The 15,006-nt window shown below is 49.1% G+C and overlaps 1 protein-coding gene across 14 annotated transcripts in view; it reads left to right on the top strand.

The window, feature by feature from the left end:
- Positions 1–15,006, top strand: part of Dysf (dysferlin) — a 199,065-nt gene that overhangs the window by 73,703 nt on the left and 110,356 nt on the right. For 8 of the 14 annotated variants that reach the window (XM_041645118.1, XM_041645070.1, XM_041645086.1 and 5 more), the window contains 5 exons: positions 558–626; positions 757–800; positions 4,816–4,898; positions 14,291–14,406; positions 14,736–14,849. In XM_041645118.1, coding sequence (XP_041501052.1) covers positions 558–626; positions 757–800; positions 4,816–4,898; positions 14,291–14,406; positions 14,736–14,849 — 426 coding nt within the window. Of the gene's footprint in view, positions 1–557; positions 627–756; positions 801–4,815; positions 4,899–13,002; positions 13,045–14,290; positions 14,407–14,735; positions 14,850–15,006 lie in introns of all 14 variants that reach the window. The other 6 variants (XM_041645102.1, XM_041645041.1, XM_041645053.1 and 3 more) reach the window with 1 other exon arrangement.

Here is a 15,006-nt window from a genome sequence, read left to right as displayed (position 1 = left end):
TAACTGGAAATTGAATGTAGGGTTTTGCTCATGCTGGATGAGTGGTTTACCACTGTGTACATCCTCAGTGGTTTATGGGGTTTGTATCTCCACTGAATTCTGTTTCTCTCTTGGACGCTGATGTATAGGCCTGGGTACCTGGCCTTAATGAGAGATGGGGGTGTGGTTGGGTCCAGACAGAGCTTCGGCTTAGGGCGATGAGGCTGCAGCGTTTGCACTAGCCACCCCATCCTGGCTGCTCTCTTCCTTTGAGCCTTGTCAGTACAGAGCCTCCCTGCTTCTGAGCCTGCCACACAAGGCCCGGAGACCTGGGGTCTAGTGCCACACAAGGCCCGGAGGCCTGGGGTCTAGTGCCACACAAGGCCCGGAGACCTGGGGTCTAGTGCCGCACAAGGCCCGGAGGCCTGGGGTCTAGTGCCACACAAGGCCCGGAGACCTGGGGTCTCAGGTTCAGCTATGAGAGCAGCTAGTGCCACACAAGAGAATGGCTTCTGGGTGGATTGGTCACCACAAAGCTCAAACTCCACAGAGAATCCCATACCTTTCATGTCTCCTAGCTCTGCAGCAAGATCCTGGAGAAGACAGCCAACCCTCAGTGGAACCAGAACATCACATTGCCTGCGATGGTGAGTGGTCCTCCGTGGGACTCAGTGCATCTCCCGTCCCCCAGTCCTGCTGGCATCCTAGGCTTCTGCTCGGTGAGGGGTTGTTTTCTTTTAAAACTCTGCTCTCAACTGACTCCCTTTCCTTCCCCAGTTTCCCTCTATGTGTGAAAAAATGAGGATTCGTGTCATGGACTGGTAAGTTCTAGATCTCCAGGGACTCTTGGATCTGTCATATTCATGTACCTGGGCTGCTGCTATGTCAGAGAGAGAATGTGTCAAGGCAAGATATGAGGGCCGTGGGCAGTTATGGGGCAATCAGGAGCTGGGACGCCACACTGACTGCAGATAAGTAGGTTATGGCCAGGAGGTGACGAGGAGCTCACCTCTGGGGGCTTCCTGAGAAGCTGACAAGTCATCAGTAAGGGCCACATATAAGAGGTGGAGGCCAAACCATCTCTTTTGTTCCTGTGGGATGGAATGGAAGAAAAGCCCCAAGTTGGGGGTGTGGGTTATATTGTATGAATATGGGTCATCATTGTGGGTGTTGAACAGGTTGGGAAAGTAGCCTGTGAGTGTGTCTTAGAATCTTACCACTGTGGATCACCAACTTTTAGGCCAGGGCTGTGTCCAGTGAGCAGTTCCCATGTGTATGAGTTTATCTGACCCCTGACAAGAGGGCGGTCCTATGTCAGAGAGGAAGGCACAGGGAGGAACAACCAAACGACCTGCCTGAGGTGACAGTTCAGAAGTCACAGAGACCTGATGTGAATGTCAGTCAGAGCTGGTGCTCTTATCCTCCTCACCACGCTATCTCTCACAGTAGCAGCAAGGAGGTGCCTCTCTCACGCTTGAGGGACATCAGGTCCAGAAGCTCCAGAACCCCAGGCTTTCCACAAAGAGCAAGCTGTCCTCTCTCTGCCCCCAGAAGTCCTGATCATGTGGCTCCCTGGCCATTCTACTTCAGTTGCATGCCCATGGCACCCCCAACTAGGAGGATAATGAGAGACCAGGGGAAAAACCCCAGGCCGCAGAGCCATTAAAGTGTGTGCCAGTTCCCCAGGCCTAAAGAAAACAGATTGAGAGAATTAGAGGGAAAGGAGTGTGGGCAGGGGGCAGGGAGAGGTCCCCAGGGCCGCCACGGCTGGTATGGGCTCGGGGAAGGGGAAGCGGTTTGGTGGGAAGGTACACTTTGCGTTTCCAGAGTCATCTCCGCATGTCAGCTGGCAGTGACTGCGCTGTGTTGACTGGGACAGCCCAGTGTGCACGTTTGTGCGTGCGTGCGTGCATCTGTGTGGATGCATGTGGGTGCGGTTGACTCATGGATTGTGGCTGTTCCTGGCCTGACTCCCTTGGAGCTGTGTCAAAGCTATGAGCATACTGTACAATCCAAACATGTTACGGAATCTGGTGGCTGCATCTCTGGCTTAGGTCGAAGTGGCACTTTTATTGTGAGTCTATTTTGAGACTTGCTGTTTTCCAAAAGCAAGCCCTAAGCCTCAAAATCCAGTCCAGGCCAGAAAACATGCCACTGCTGGAAGTTTCTATCCAGCAAGCCCTTCTTCCCAGAGCACACAGATGAACTTCTGTAGCCACCTGAATCTCAGACATGTGACGCGCAGTCCATGCGACTCTGTAACTTCATCTTCCATTCGAGTCTTTGAAAAATCCCCCTTTCGTTAGAAAACAAAAATTCCTTGAGGCTGGAGAGATGGCTCAGCAGTTAAGTGTGCTTACTGTTCTTGGAGAGGATCAGGGTTCAATTCCCAGCACCTACAAGGTGCAGCTCATGACTGTCTGTAACTCTAGTTCCAGAGAATGTGACACCTTTTTTTTTTCTTTGCCTCTGTGGGCAACTACACTCAAGTGGTGCATGTAAACTTGTTCAGGCAAACACACAGAGACGTCAGAAACACAACACACCTTTCCCAAAGCCTCCTTAGCAGAAACCCCCTCCATAGAAACAACAAAGCAGTCTTATCCTCCTCCCTATTTGGACAAGGCCAGAAGTCAGAATCCCAGTTCTCTTTAACGGACAGACTTAACAATGTTTAAAAAACACAACCAGCTTAACGTCTTTGAGGCGCTGGGCTAGATTCCCGTCAGGACAAGAAACCAAGAGAGCGGGACATGTGACGTCAGCTTTGGTGCAGTCACCTCTAGGAAGTTTTCTCATGACACAGTGTACCAAGAATCATGATCCAGATCTGGGCTGCCAGACTACTCATTCTTCCTCACGTGGCTCCTGTCAGGGGGAGACTTCAAAAGCCAAACCTTCAATTTCCTTTCTGGGAAATCCAAAGAGGAAGGAAGGGCTAGAGGCTGGGGCATCTTGTGGGGGTGGGGTTAGGAGGACAATGAACTCAGCATGCCTTTGGTGTCTGGAAACAGTGTGGCATGAATCTGCCGTGACCAAAGTGTTCACAGTGGGGAAGAAGCCCAGGAACACCACAAAGAGGCTTGGAACGTAATAGAAAACCTTTCTGAGGGATCCAGGGCCTGCCCAAGATGGCATTGCGACCTTTAGTACAGTAATTCCTGTCTATGGGTCTTCTCCTTGATTTGAAAGTTGCTCAGAACCCATGACCTCTGCCTGTGGAGGCTGGAGTCTTCTCTCTCTCTCTCTCTCTCTCTCTCTCTCTCTCTCTCTCTCTCACACACACACACACACACACACACATAAATGTCTCCTGACATAGTCATCTGTGCTCTGGGGTCCAGCCATTTGGTGGAGAAGCCCAGGTCCACCCTTCAGAGGAAGGGACAGGTGGGGGTGGCCAGGGCTCTGGATTCTATCTACTCCACAAGTATCTTACCTCAGCCCTGTCTCTGAGATGTTATTTTAGTGTGTGTGTGTGTGTGTGTGTGTGTGTGTGTGATGTGTGTATGTGAGCATGCATGAATGGCAGGCATATGGAGGCCAGAGGACAACTTTGTGGACTCTATTGTCTTCTTTCACCTCTATTTGGTCCCCAGGGATCAGACTCGGGTCGCCTGGCTTGCAAGGCAAGTGCCTTTGCTTGCTGAGCCGTCCCACCAGCCCTCTGATAACTGATTATCTCGACGTCAGCACCCTTACCCGAAGCTGGCACTCATTGTAGTATATACCTGCTAGAGCTGATGAGGGGATCCTGAAAGCTAAGAAATGGGACCCCTTTATTGATTGATGGATTGTGCACATGCGCGTGCGTGTGTGCATATGTGTGTGTGTGTGTATGCACATGTGTGTGTGCGTGTACACTTAAGTGTATACTTGCATGTGGAGGCCAGATGTCACATTCTCAACTTTTCTCTAACTTTTTACATCAGGCCTTTCATTAAGCCTGCAGCTTGTGATTTAGACTAGACTGCCTGGCCAGCAAGCCTCAGAATCCTCTCAGCCGGGCACCGCCACACCTGGCTTTTTACTTGGGTGCTGGAGATTCAGACAGTGGTGACTTAGGTGGCATGGAGCCAACATTAGTGATCCCCATTCATTATTATTCAAGAGGCAGGTGTGGAGTTCCGAGGCAGGGTCTGCACAGGATTCTGTGGGCTTCAAGTTGCTCTTCCTAGATAGCCTACCTACACTGCACTGGCTGGGACCGGAGAAGTCTTCCTCTAGGAAAGCAGGAAAGGGGTCTTTCTGACCTTGCCAAGGAATATGACGCCTGAGTGGGAGTTGGGGTGGCAGTCCAGGCTCTGCTCCTTTCCCCCTGCTAAGGGGGGAGGGCCTGCATGCCTTTGTTCCTGTCTTCTCATTCCACAGCGGATGGTAAAATGTATTTGGTCTCTGAGCAACTCCGAAAGTCCTGCAGGGCATGCTTCCCAGCTAAAGACTCTGTCCAAGGCATTGCACATCGACACTAGTCCCTGCCGTGGTCTCAGAGATGGCTTCTTGGATCTTGGCATTTCTTGGGCTCCCGGGATCTTTTGGGTCTGGAAACTGCGCTTCTCAGCAGCCTCCTGCCGCTCATTCTGCCTGCCTCTGGCCTCCTCCCTGTCAGTCTGGGCTGGCGGCCCCGCATAAGCCAGCTGATGTGGAGTAGAAGGTTGTCAAGATGAACAAGTTGCCTTCGAGGTGTCTTGAACAGCTTCCTTTCTCTTTCCTCCTGGGCTCCCCAGGCCTTGGTAGAAGGCTGAACTCCTAGTGCCACCAGGGTCACCTCCTTCTTGAGTGGGCTGTGTGCTGCATCTGCTGCTTCCATTCACTCTCTTTCCATCCTTGTTCTAGGGACCGCCTCACTCACAATGACACCGTGGCTACCACCTACCTGGGTATGTCGAAAATCTCTGCCCCTGGAGGAGAAATAGAAGGTATGTCCCACCTGCTCTGCGTGTCTGTCCTTCCTCACTCAAGATAGGAGAGCCTGCAGGCTACGGGAGATTGTAAGGGTTCCACGATCTGTTTCCCAGTGATAGCTCACTTACAGACATTTAGGGTGCCACACTCTGAGTGGAGGGTACACACTGGATAGTCCAGAGGGGTCCCCTCAGTCTTGCAGGGGGCACCATGTGCTGGGTTCTACTCTGGCTATGAGTGCCCAGTGGTTCTTATATTTCAGTGGATTTTGTTGGTCTACTAAAATGGAACCCAGTGTCAGCTAGTGATCTGAAGAACACTGGCATTTATCATCACACTAACCTAAGTTGTTTGAGCATTGTTTTTTTTTTTTTTTGTCTCTTGGCAATATTAAGCCGAGTTCTTTGTTTTGTGATGAAGTATTCTTCTAGAACACATTGTTTTGGTAGCATAAGGATTGAACCCAGGGTCTTGTAGGTGCCAGCTGAGTACTCTATCAACTGAGTTACATCCCTAGCCCTTAGGATACAATTGTAATAAATGTGTGTTCCATTGTGAGTGTGCATGGTCAGTTGAGCTAGTTAATATGGCGTACTCAGGCATCTCTGATTTTTCTACCTTATAGCTAACTTTGTAACAAGTGTTTTTGTAGCTGAGTTCCATGCTGTACATATTTACAACAACAGCAACAACAAAAACAACAACAAAAACAAAAACACGGGTCTGGAAAAGGAGGCACAGAGGTTAAGACCATCTGCTGCCCTTGCAGAGAGTCAGGGTTTGGTTCCCAGCACCCACATTAGGTTGCTCATTAGGTAACTGCCTGTAACTAGTTCCAGGGGACCTGACACCCTCTTCTGGCCTCTAAGGGTACCTGCACGTGTGTGGTGCACATACATACATGCGGGAAAATTTATGCACATAAAATAAAACAAAACAAAATTAGGTTTGTGCTGCTGGGGATCAAACTTAGTGCCTCAAACGTGCTGGGCAAGTGCTCTATCACTGAGCTGCACCGTGTGCTCTCAAGATTTCTCTCACGCGTGGGTCTAAAGGCAAAGCTGTCGAAGGATTTTAACACTTTTAAGGCTTTCTCTCAATACTGAAGTTGCCCGTCAAGAAGGCTGAACTAATTTATGCTCAAAAACTCCCATACTCTTGACGGGATGCTGGTTCAACATGGCTAAAATAACACTGGAGTTGAGAGTGGTGGTGCATGTCTGGAATCCAGAACTCAGGAGGGGGAGGCTGGAAGATTAGGAGTTCGAGACCATCCTCAGCTACAAAGTGAATTTGAGGGTAGTATGGGATACAGGAGGCCCTCACTCAAAAGATCAAACAAACCAAACCAAACTACAACAAAAATTTCAAAAACCATACCAAAGAGAATTTTGTTAATTGGAAGGTAAATGTGATTTTTTTTTCATTTCATTGAGACTTAGAGAAATGGACCAATTTACATTTGAATTTTTGACATATATATTATAGTTATTCTGCTATAAACACATACTCCTGGTCTCTATTTCTGATTGTGTGTTTGTCTTTTTCTTACTTTTCTCCATGACTGTGGGCACTAACTTTGAGCTTGCTCCTAAGCAATTCCTATCAGTTATATTTGAATACTCTCTGACAGTTAGAAATTAAATTTGCATGTAGCCAAATCTATTAATCTCTTACTCAGCAAGACAGTGAACTACTATCACCTCCTCAAAATTCTTTTTTGGCGATGTCAGCAATGTGTTTTGACTGATCTGTTCCTGACGTCTCCAAATGCCATTGTTCTCACCTCCTAGGTTCCAGTGCCTCTTGAGTTCAGCCCTTTGCTTTTCTATTATCTTCAGGTAGTCTTCTTATTAATGCCTGCTTTTGGTATCTGAGTTATGCCGACTCTGTAAAATTAATCGGAAAGATTTAAAGTCTTTTAACATCTGGGAACAGTTTATATAACATAGAATGTAATCTTTTGAGGGTTTGAAACAGTTCACCCGTAAAACCATGTGGGCTTGGTGCCCTTTCTGGGTGGGAGTACTGACGGCTCTTTACAGACTTTTCAGTTTCTCTGTGATCATTGCTATTTTTAGGTTCTTATTTTTGCTCTTGTCAGTTTTGATCATTTATGTTTTCCTAGAAAAGCATGCATTATGTTGAGGCTTTGAAATATGTTTGCAGTGTTTCTCCCAGTGACTTCTAGCTGAGCTGCCTCTCTCTTCTTTATTGAGTTTGAATTTTCTCCTCACCCCCTCAATTAGCTTCTCAGCTTTTAAAATAAAACCTTTATCGGACATTTCAGTTCTGGGCTCTTTAACTCTGTTTAGATTTGTTGTTGTTTTTGTTTTTTGAGACAGGGTTTCCCTGTGTAATAGTCCTAGCTGTCTTGGAACTAAACTCTTGTAGACCAGGCTGGCCTCGAACTCACAGGGATTCACCTGCCTCTGCTTCCCGAGTGCTAGGATTAAAGGCGTGCACCACCACCACCTGGCCTGTTTAGATTTATTTTACTATTTCTTTGTCAAAATTTTTAACTAGCTTATGCTTATTTTAAAGTTTTCTTATTTAAATAACAAAAGTTTGGTTTCTGCTTTATAGGCCTTGTATAAATATTTGGCAAACCTGTGGGTTTTATTTAACCTTTTTTTTTTTTCCTTTTTGAGTTGGGTCTCACGTAGTCTAGCGTAGCCTTGAACTTGTTAACAAGGATGACTTTGAACTCTGGATCCTCCTTTCAAGTATTGAAGTTGTGGGACACACGTGTCGAGCATCACACCTGGTGTCTGTGATGTCGGTGAAGTTGTGGGACACACGTGTCGAGCATCACACCTGGTGTCTGTGATGCTGGTGACAGAGCTCAGCGTGTTGTGTATGCTGGGCAACTGCTTTGCCAAATGAACTGCATCCCAAATCTTTACCAGCTTTACTTATAAGGCTTATTTTCCCCTTTCGATATGTAATACACTTTGAATTTGCTTTGGTGTGTTTTCTGAGAAAAGTCTGCTTCGTTCCCTGGGTGGGAACCTGACCAGATTCCAGATGCCTCTCAAAGATGCTGGTCAGGCAACATTTATCTGTAAGTTCCAAGAAACAGCTTGTCGGGTGACCCTACTGTGTGAACTTCGCTGAGTGTGCTCACACAAACTGAGACAACATGACATCGCTGTGGGGCCACCGTCATCCTGGAAGCCTGGTTAGGCAGGATACCTTTGGTAGATTCTTGGTTGAAGTTCTCTGAGATAGGGGTTTCAAGCTGAATGATTTTTGTTCTGGCCTCTGCCATGGACACCTGAAGGTGGATGGGATCGTGCTGAGAGCTCTGGCTCTGCAGCCAGCAAGGGATTCATTCAGCCTCCTCTCTCTAAAGTGGGGCTCCCTGGCCTCTTCCCTCTTAGGGGTCCAGCGGATTTCCCACTGGCAGCTCCTCTGGTGTCTGGGACTCAGTGCAGAGGCAGCCAGGTCTTCATGCCATTTTCTCATTCTCAGTACTAACCTCCGTTCTGCCCCTCTTTGCCTCAGTTTGTCTTCCCACAGAAACCATCCCAAGAGGCTGCATCTCCTTTTCTTTTTTCCTGAGCTTGGGAACCCCAAACTCTTTCCTATAGTGTTCAAATGCTCTCCGGAACCTTACAGATGGAGAGCAGAGCCCTGCCTGGCGTTCGTCCTCTCTCTCTGCCCCTCACTGTCTAAAGAGCATGCTCAGTAAGGGTGTTCACAGACAAGGCAGGGTCTCTGTATGTCTCTGCCACTCTGAAGCTTTGGGGGTCCATGGGCCTCATTCCCAGTGTTCTCTCATCCCCTCTTTTAACTCCGCGGAAACATTTCAAAATAAAATATCTTTTGAGAAACAGAGTCACACTAAGTAGCCCTGCCTGGCCTGGAACTTGAAGCTCCTCTGGTGTCAGGTGTGCAATGGTCAGAGGAAGCCAGTCTGTCCTCAGACTCTTAGAGATCTGTCTACCTCTGGCTCCTGAGTGCCTGGATTAAAGGTATAAGTATTGCCACACGTGGCATTATTATAATTGTTGTTGTTATTGTTTTAAAGGCAGGGTCCCATGTGTCAGACTGGTCTTGATTTCACTAGGATGACCTTTAACTTCTGATCCTCCTGTCTCCAGTCCCCTCCCCCCCACCAAGTGCTGGGATTATAGGTGTGTGCCACCATGTTGGTTTATGTAGTGTGGTAGACTGAACACAGGGCTTCATGTATGCTAGGCAGGTACTCTTCTGGCTGAGCTATATCCCCAGTCCCCAGAGACTTCTAGTTACAGAAAATCTCAAATGCACACCAAGGTTGAGAATTAGCAAGTGAACTCAGTGTCCTGCCCTCAATGTCTAGTGCTGGTCTGCCGTTCTGACTTCCTCACTGATACTTTGAGCCATTCAGCACATACAGGCATACTTCTAGAAGGTTCTGCTATTGGGGAGGCTCCTTCCTTCCCAGCTATGAGGCCTCTTTCCCAGGATGCAGTCTCCTACAGGGAACTGGTCAGGGGGTCTGGGGCAGTGCTGCTTTGCACAGACAGACGGATGCACTGAGACAGGGACAGTATCTTATGTGGTGATACCGAGGAAGTTCTGGCTGCCCAGAATGCCACAAGTCTTCTTCAGCTTTCAGACTGGTACTGTCTCTGTCTCCGAACACAGGGACTAATGATGGTCAAGGCACAGTATGGCATTTTTGAGTGTTTTTTTGGCAAAGTTTCTGATATGATACAGCTGTGCCTGTCCTCAGCCACCTGATGAGAGTTTAGGCCCTCCTTCAAATCAGTCTTCATTTTTGGTGTGCTGTTGGCTTTCTTTTTATTGTGTCATTGATTTATTTACTCGTTCATTTGCTTATTGTCCTAGGAATTAAATTTAGGGCCTCGGGCAAGCTTGGCAAAGACGCTACCATTGCGTACTGTAACCAGCCTATGACCCAGGTTTAATGAGGTGAAAAAGTTGTTTCCATGGTCACTAGATGGCGCTCAAGTCATGAGCAAACCAATGTGCTTCAGGGGTGGAGTTAAAGGCTGGACCACTGACTGTTCTTCTTTTTTTTTTTTTTTTTTTTGGTTTTTCGAGACAGGGTTTCTCTGTGGCTTTGGAGCCTGTCCTGGAACTAACTGTGTAGACCAGGCTGGTCTCGAACTCACAGAGATCCGCCTGCCTCTGCCTCCCGAGTGCTGGGATTAAAGGCGTGCGCCACCATCGCCCGGCCCACTGACTGTTCTTGCACCCAGCTTCTGGAATGTGCGGCAAACTAGCTAGAATTAAATTTGTTGACCAAACTGGGTTATTCTTTGGGACTTTCCAGGTTCTCTGAGTTTCTGTCCTAAAGAGGTGGGCCCCTTTCTCAGGTGGAAGATCTGTCTAGTGTAAAGGGTGTCACGTACTTCACTGGGAACATGTCTCCGCCACTTTCCTCTCTTCTCTTCTGTCCTTCTTACTGTGGCAGGACAGCACTGTCTTATTCTCTCGTTTCTCCCAGAACCCAATGCAAACTGTACTCTAAGAACTGGATCTGGGCTGAGAATGGAGCCCAGCTGGTAGAGAGCTTGGCCAGCATGCAGAAAGCCCTGGGTTCCACTCCCAGCACCGCACAAACAGGACGGTGTCATGCCCCTGGTAACTCAGTGCTTGGGCGATAAAGTTGGAAGGATCGGAAGTTCAAATTGTCTTTGGTTACATAGTATAAGACCCGCCTTGGCTAACTGGTTGAGACTGTGTCCAAAACAATGAGCCAATCAAACAAACCCCACTCCTTTCTCCTCCCACCTTGAGGTTCCAGAAGATTTGATTCAGCATGGAGTTTTGTTTTTGTGTTCTTGTTTTTGTCCCCAGTAAGGACAAGACCTAACACTGCCTCTTAAGCCCTTCTGCCCACAAATTTGCCTGGGCACACCGAAGTATTCTTTGGACTCTGTGCACCAGTGTATTAAGGGAAGACTTTGTTTTTGTTAAAAAATGGAGTATGCACTCCCCTTAGATGTGGCAGTTCTTTTGAAAGGTAGTGGCATAGGGGACCTGTGACACCCATGGCATCTCTGGTACCTTCACCCATATGAGCATCATGCTACAGGACAGCACTGAGGAAACCAAAGTTGTCTTTGGACTATGGATGATGGTGATTTTCCCAGCAATCTCTCCTTTCCTCTCCTGCCCGGCCCAGGCGGGTGTCAGGCAGCCAAAGCCATGGACTTGGGGCTCTGCCGAGCCTTGGGAGCTGGCAGGGCTTGCTTAAAAGGTAATGGCTTGGCTTCTGCAGTGTACACACGTGTCCCCAGGGACTGCCTGCTGAGCTGTGACTTGCGGCTGGCAGCCTGCTCTTCCCTTCCAGTTCGCCCAGGTGAAGGAGATGGGCTTCACTCGCACAGTGAAAAGCTGGGCGTGTTCATATGGGCCTTGGGGCTTCCTCGGGCCCAGTTCTCCAGGCTCAGGGAAAACACAGCAAAACACTTGTGTTTTGGCAGAAGGACGGCCAGGACTAAATAGAGGCTTTGTGTCTGGTGGCTTCTCTACTCACCCTGCCCTTGACTTTATGAGCTGTCTGCAGACATGGGGCGAGAACCTGGGGTGAACCACGGTATCGGAGACTTGTGACGGGCTCTCACGTTGGGAAACACCGACTTAAGACGTCAGCAGGGCCATGCGAAGGCCCACTATGATAACTGCTTATGGTTCCTAAATGAACAAATACGCAATTGAACAAGGAGGCCTGGGCCATTCTTCTGGCCGCTAGCAGCAGGCGTCGGTTGGCTGGCTGGAGGGACTGGTAGACAACTCTCTCTGACTGGTTGCCAGAGTAAAAGTCAGTCTCTGGCAAGAAGCGTGCAGGGGTCACATCTGTGATCCTGGTTTCATTAAAGACAACAGGGGCCTCCTGCCGAGCATCATTTAGAAGGAGCTTCAAGTAGAATCTGGGGACCGTGGCTGTGCCTGTGGAGGTCATCCTGCCAAGGGCCCAGCTCAGTTCCTATAGGGAAACCTTCACAGGACACAGTCTCTGTCACACTGATCCTACCAGCCGGCAGTGGTAGCCAAGACCTGGCTGCAGAGATCTAAGGGCCAGTCCAGGGCCTTGCCCTCTTGGGGCCTTTGGCCTCACCTCTCCAGCTGTCTTTACCGCCCATATTTTTTAGCGTATTCTTCCTCCACATTCCTCTTTTGAGTCTTCCAGAAGTGTCCACCCTGGATTCTCTGGGTCACACTGGATGAGTGTTAACTTGGGCCACATTAAACCCAGGGTGTCCAAGTCACAGCTTCAGGGTTCTGAGAGAACAAATACATTTTTAAATTTTTATATTATGTGCATTGGTGTCTTTTGCTATGAGTGTCAGGAGCCACGAGCCATTGTGAGTGGCCATGCGGGTGCTGGGATCGAAACTGGGTCCTCAAGAAGAGAGTCAGCTCTTTCAACCGCTGAGCCATCTTTCCAGCCCCAAACAAATTTATTTTGAGTAACACTGCACCATGATAAGCCATTCCGGGTTGCATGTTGCATGTTTGTTGAACATCCTCTGGCAGCGCTTCGTGAATCTATGGGAAAATAAAAGGGTTAACATATTTTTATTAAAGTGCATATGCTTATATATGTGCATGTATATATATATGTGTGTGTGTGTATACATGTTCTGGCTGACAACATCTGTCTCTTATCTTCCCTGGAAACCGCTGGTGCTGAAAGCCAGACCCAGGTGGCTTCTGTTGATTAAATAATGTGTTGTGGTCTGTTGCAATACTAGACACTCCCACGAGGTGGAGATGTTGTGCCTTGAATGGCTTTGGCTCCATCTGCTGGACCCCAAGTGTCAATCTGATGTTTGGAGCCCAGGATGTTTGCTTGCTCACAATGGCTTTTTCGTGTTTCCCTTTTCAGGTTTCTTTCTCTGCATTACTCCTCCTAATCTACCAGAATAAAATGTAGAAAAAGCATATTTTCTTCTGTCTTGTTTTTTGAGTGTGTTGAATGGAAATCCATGTGAGCGGTGCTGAGGGCTGCCTGGTTGGAGCTGGGGGGGCAGGGTGTGTGCCCTCCTTTGTTGTACCTCCACAGTGTCTGTCTTCCAGCTCTCCATCCTGTTCATGTAACCATTCTCCACCAAGCCACGCCCACCTTAACCCCTTTTCCATTTCTTTATGCTTCAGAGGAGCCGGCAGGTGTACTCAAGCCTCCGAAAGCCACTGACCGTACGTTGTTGTCACCTAGGGGACCACAAGGGGATGGGACCTTGGGGTTTCTGCTGGAGGGGACTTTTATGACTTGGATGAGGGGGACTGAGCTGCTGCCAGGCCCCCGAGTTGACCACTGGCAAGTCTCGGTCACTGGATAACTGACACTCTAAGGCCCATTCCTCTAGCCTCCCAGGCCTTTCCTTTCTAGGCTTGTTGCCTCAGCTGATGCTTCCAGTAGGACAGGCATAGTTGGCCAGGGAGATTGCAAGGTATCTTGGGGATCTGGAGGTGGTCAGGGGAAGGAGAAATGCTTGACACATAATTCACAAGGTAAATCATAACGGTGATGATTGACACAAACAGTTAGTAGTGGTTCCCCTGAGTCCCATCATTCCAAGGCCTCCCCCTTTGCTTCTCAAAGCCAAACCTGTCTGCTCTGATGTCTGGAGGAGGAAACATGTGGAAAGGTAATGGGCAGGCTAGCTCCAGCTGCCCCTTCTCCCTGCACTGTCTCAGCGGTGTGACTTAAAGTGTACAGCCGCATGGCCCGCTGGATAGGTCTCCGCTTGCCCTGGCTCATTCTTGTGTGGACAGAGACACTCAGATGGGCCTGGTGGTGGTTCTACCTTGAGCATTTTGGAAATGTCTTTTAAAAGGAATACCCTGCCTCTGCAGGGTTTCAGAGTCTGGCCAGTGAGGTCTTGTCCCTGGAAGGGCAGCTGTGACATTATCAAGAGAATATTTTCCAGAAGGTGGGGATGATAAGGCACTGATTCCTTTATCCATTCTCCAACTTCCCATTGCACAATAAATGTGTATGCACGTGCGCGTGCATGCATGTGTGTGTGTGTGTGTGTGTGTAAGGAGGGAGGGAGGGATCCCTGGGACATTGCTTCTGTGGTCACCCGACTCTGGGATCATCTCTGTTCCTCCTCCCCCATAGCCGGAGAGAGAAGGCTGTGTATAGATCAGCTGAGTATATTGCACCATTTGGGTCCTGTCTTCTTGCTATCCTGTGATCAGTGACATCTCTGAGCCTCAGTTTCCTCATTTGTGAAATAGGACCAATAACATACTGGAAAATAGCCTCGTTTCAGCATACTGAGGAGTCACGAGACAACAGTCGGTCACAGTCATTGCTAGTGTATCACTACATATCTGGGGCGTGTGGGGACAATTGAGGGCTAGAGATGGGATCAGATCTGAAGGTGTCTGGAAGATCCACAGGGCCACCTCTCTGATTCCTGCTTGTGTGTTCCAGTGGATGACAACTTGGGTTTCCTCCCCACCTTCGGGCCCTGCTATGTGAACCTCTATGGCAGTCCCCGGGAGTTCACGGGTTTCCCAGACCCTTATGCGGAGCTCAACACAGGAAAGGTGAGTGGCCACACGTATCCCCTAAGGGTCTCCAGGCTGACCTGCCAGTGGCCGGGCCCAGATGATACCCGTGGGCCTCAGGAGGCCTGGACAGACCCTCAGAGCACCTCCTCTGTTAGGCCCTCTGGCTTCTTTATCCTGGGCCAGTCAGACCTGATCACTGTCTCCATCCCGACCCACCCAGGCCCATCTCTCTCAGCTGTCATCCCCATGGACTGGGTTGGAGGATAGGTGTATCCCATTCTGTAGGGGTGAATGATATTAAGTTGTCATGTGTTGTAGTCCCTTGGCTCTCACCCCTTCACTGGTGACCCGACTTTCTCTTGCAGGGAGAAGGTGTGGCTTACCGAGGTCGGCTCCTGCTGTCGCTAGAGACCAAACTGGTGGAGCACAGTGAGCAGAAGGTGGAAGACCTTGCTGCTGATGATATCCTGCGTGTGGAGGTGACAACACTGCTCGGGGAGAGAGCTGGGTCCCTGTAGGGAGTAGAGACGAGGTCGCTCAGGACCTTGGTAGAGGGCCTTCTTCGGTTCTGACCCATGTTTACTATGGCGGCACTTCTCAGGGCCCCTGAGTCTCAGCTGTAAGGTGGGAGTAGTG

Source organism: Microtus oregoni, unplaced genomic scaffold, assembly GCF_018167655.1.
Source record: "Microtus oregoni isolate MIOR12 unplaced genomic scaffold, Mior012 000002F_ref0000024, whole genome shotgun sequence".
NCBI classification, from domain to species: Eukaryota; Metazoa; Chordata; class Mammalia; order Rodentia; family Cricetidae; genus Microtus; species Microtus oregoni.
The sequence above is the reverse complement of the archived record's forward strand: the minus strand, read 5'-3'. Positions and strand labels throughout refer to the sequence as shown.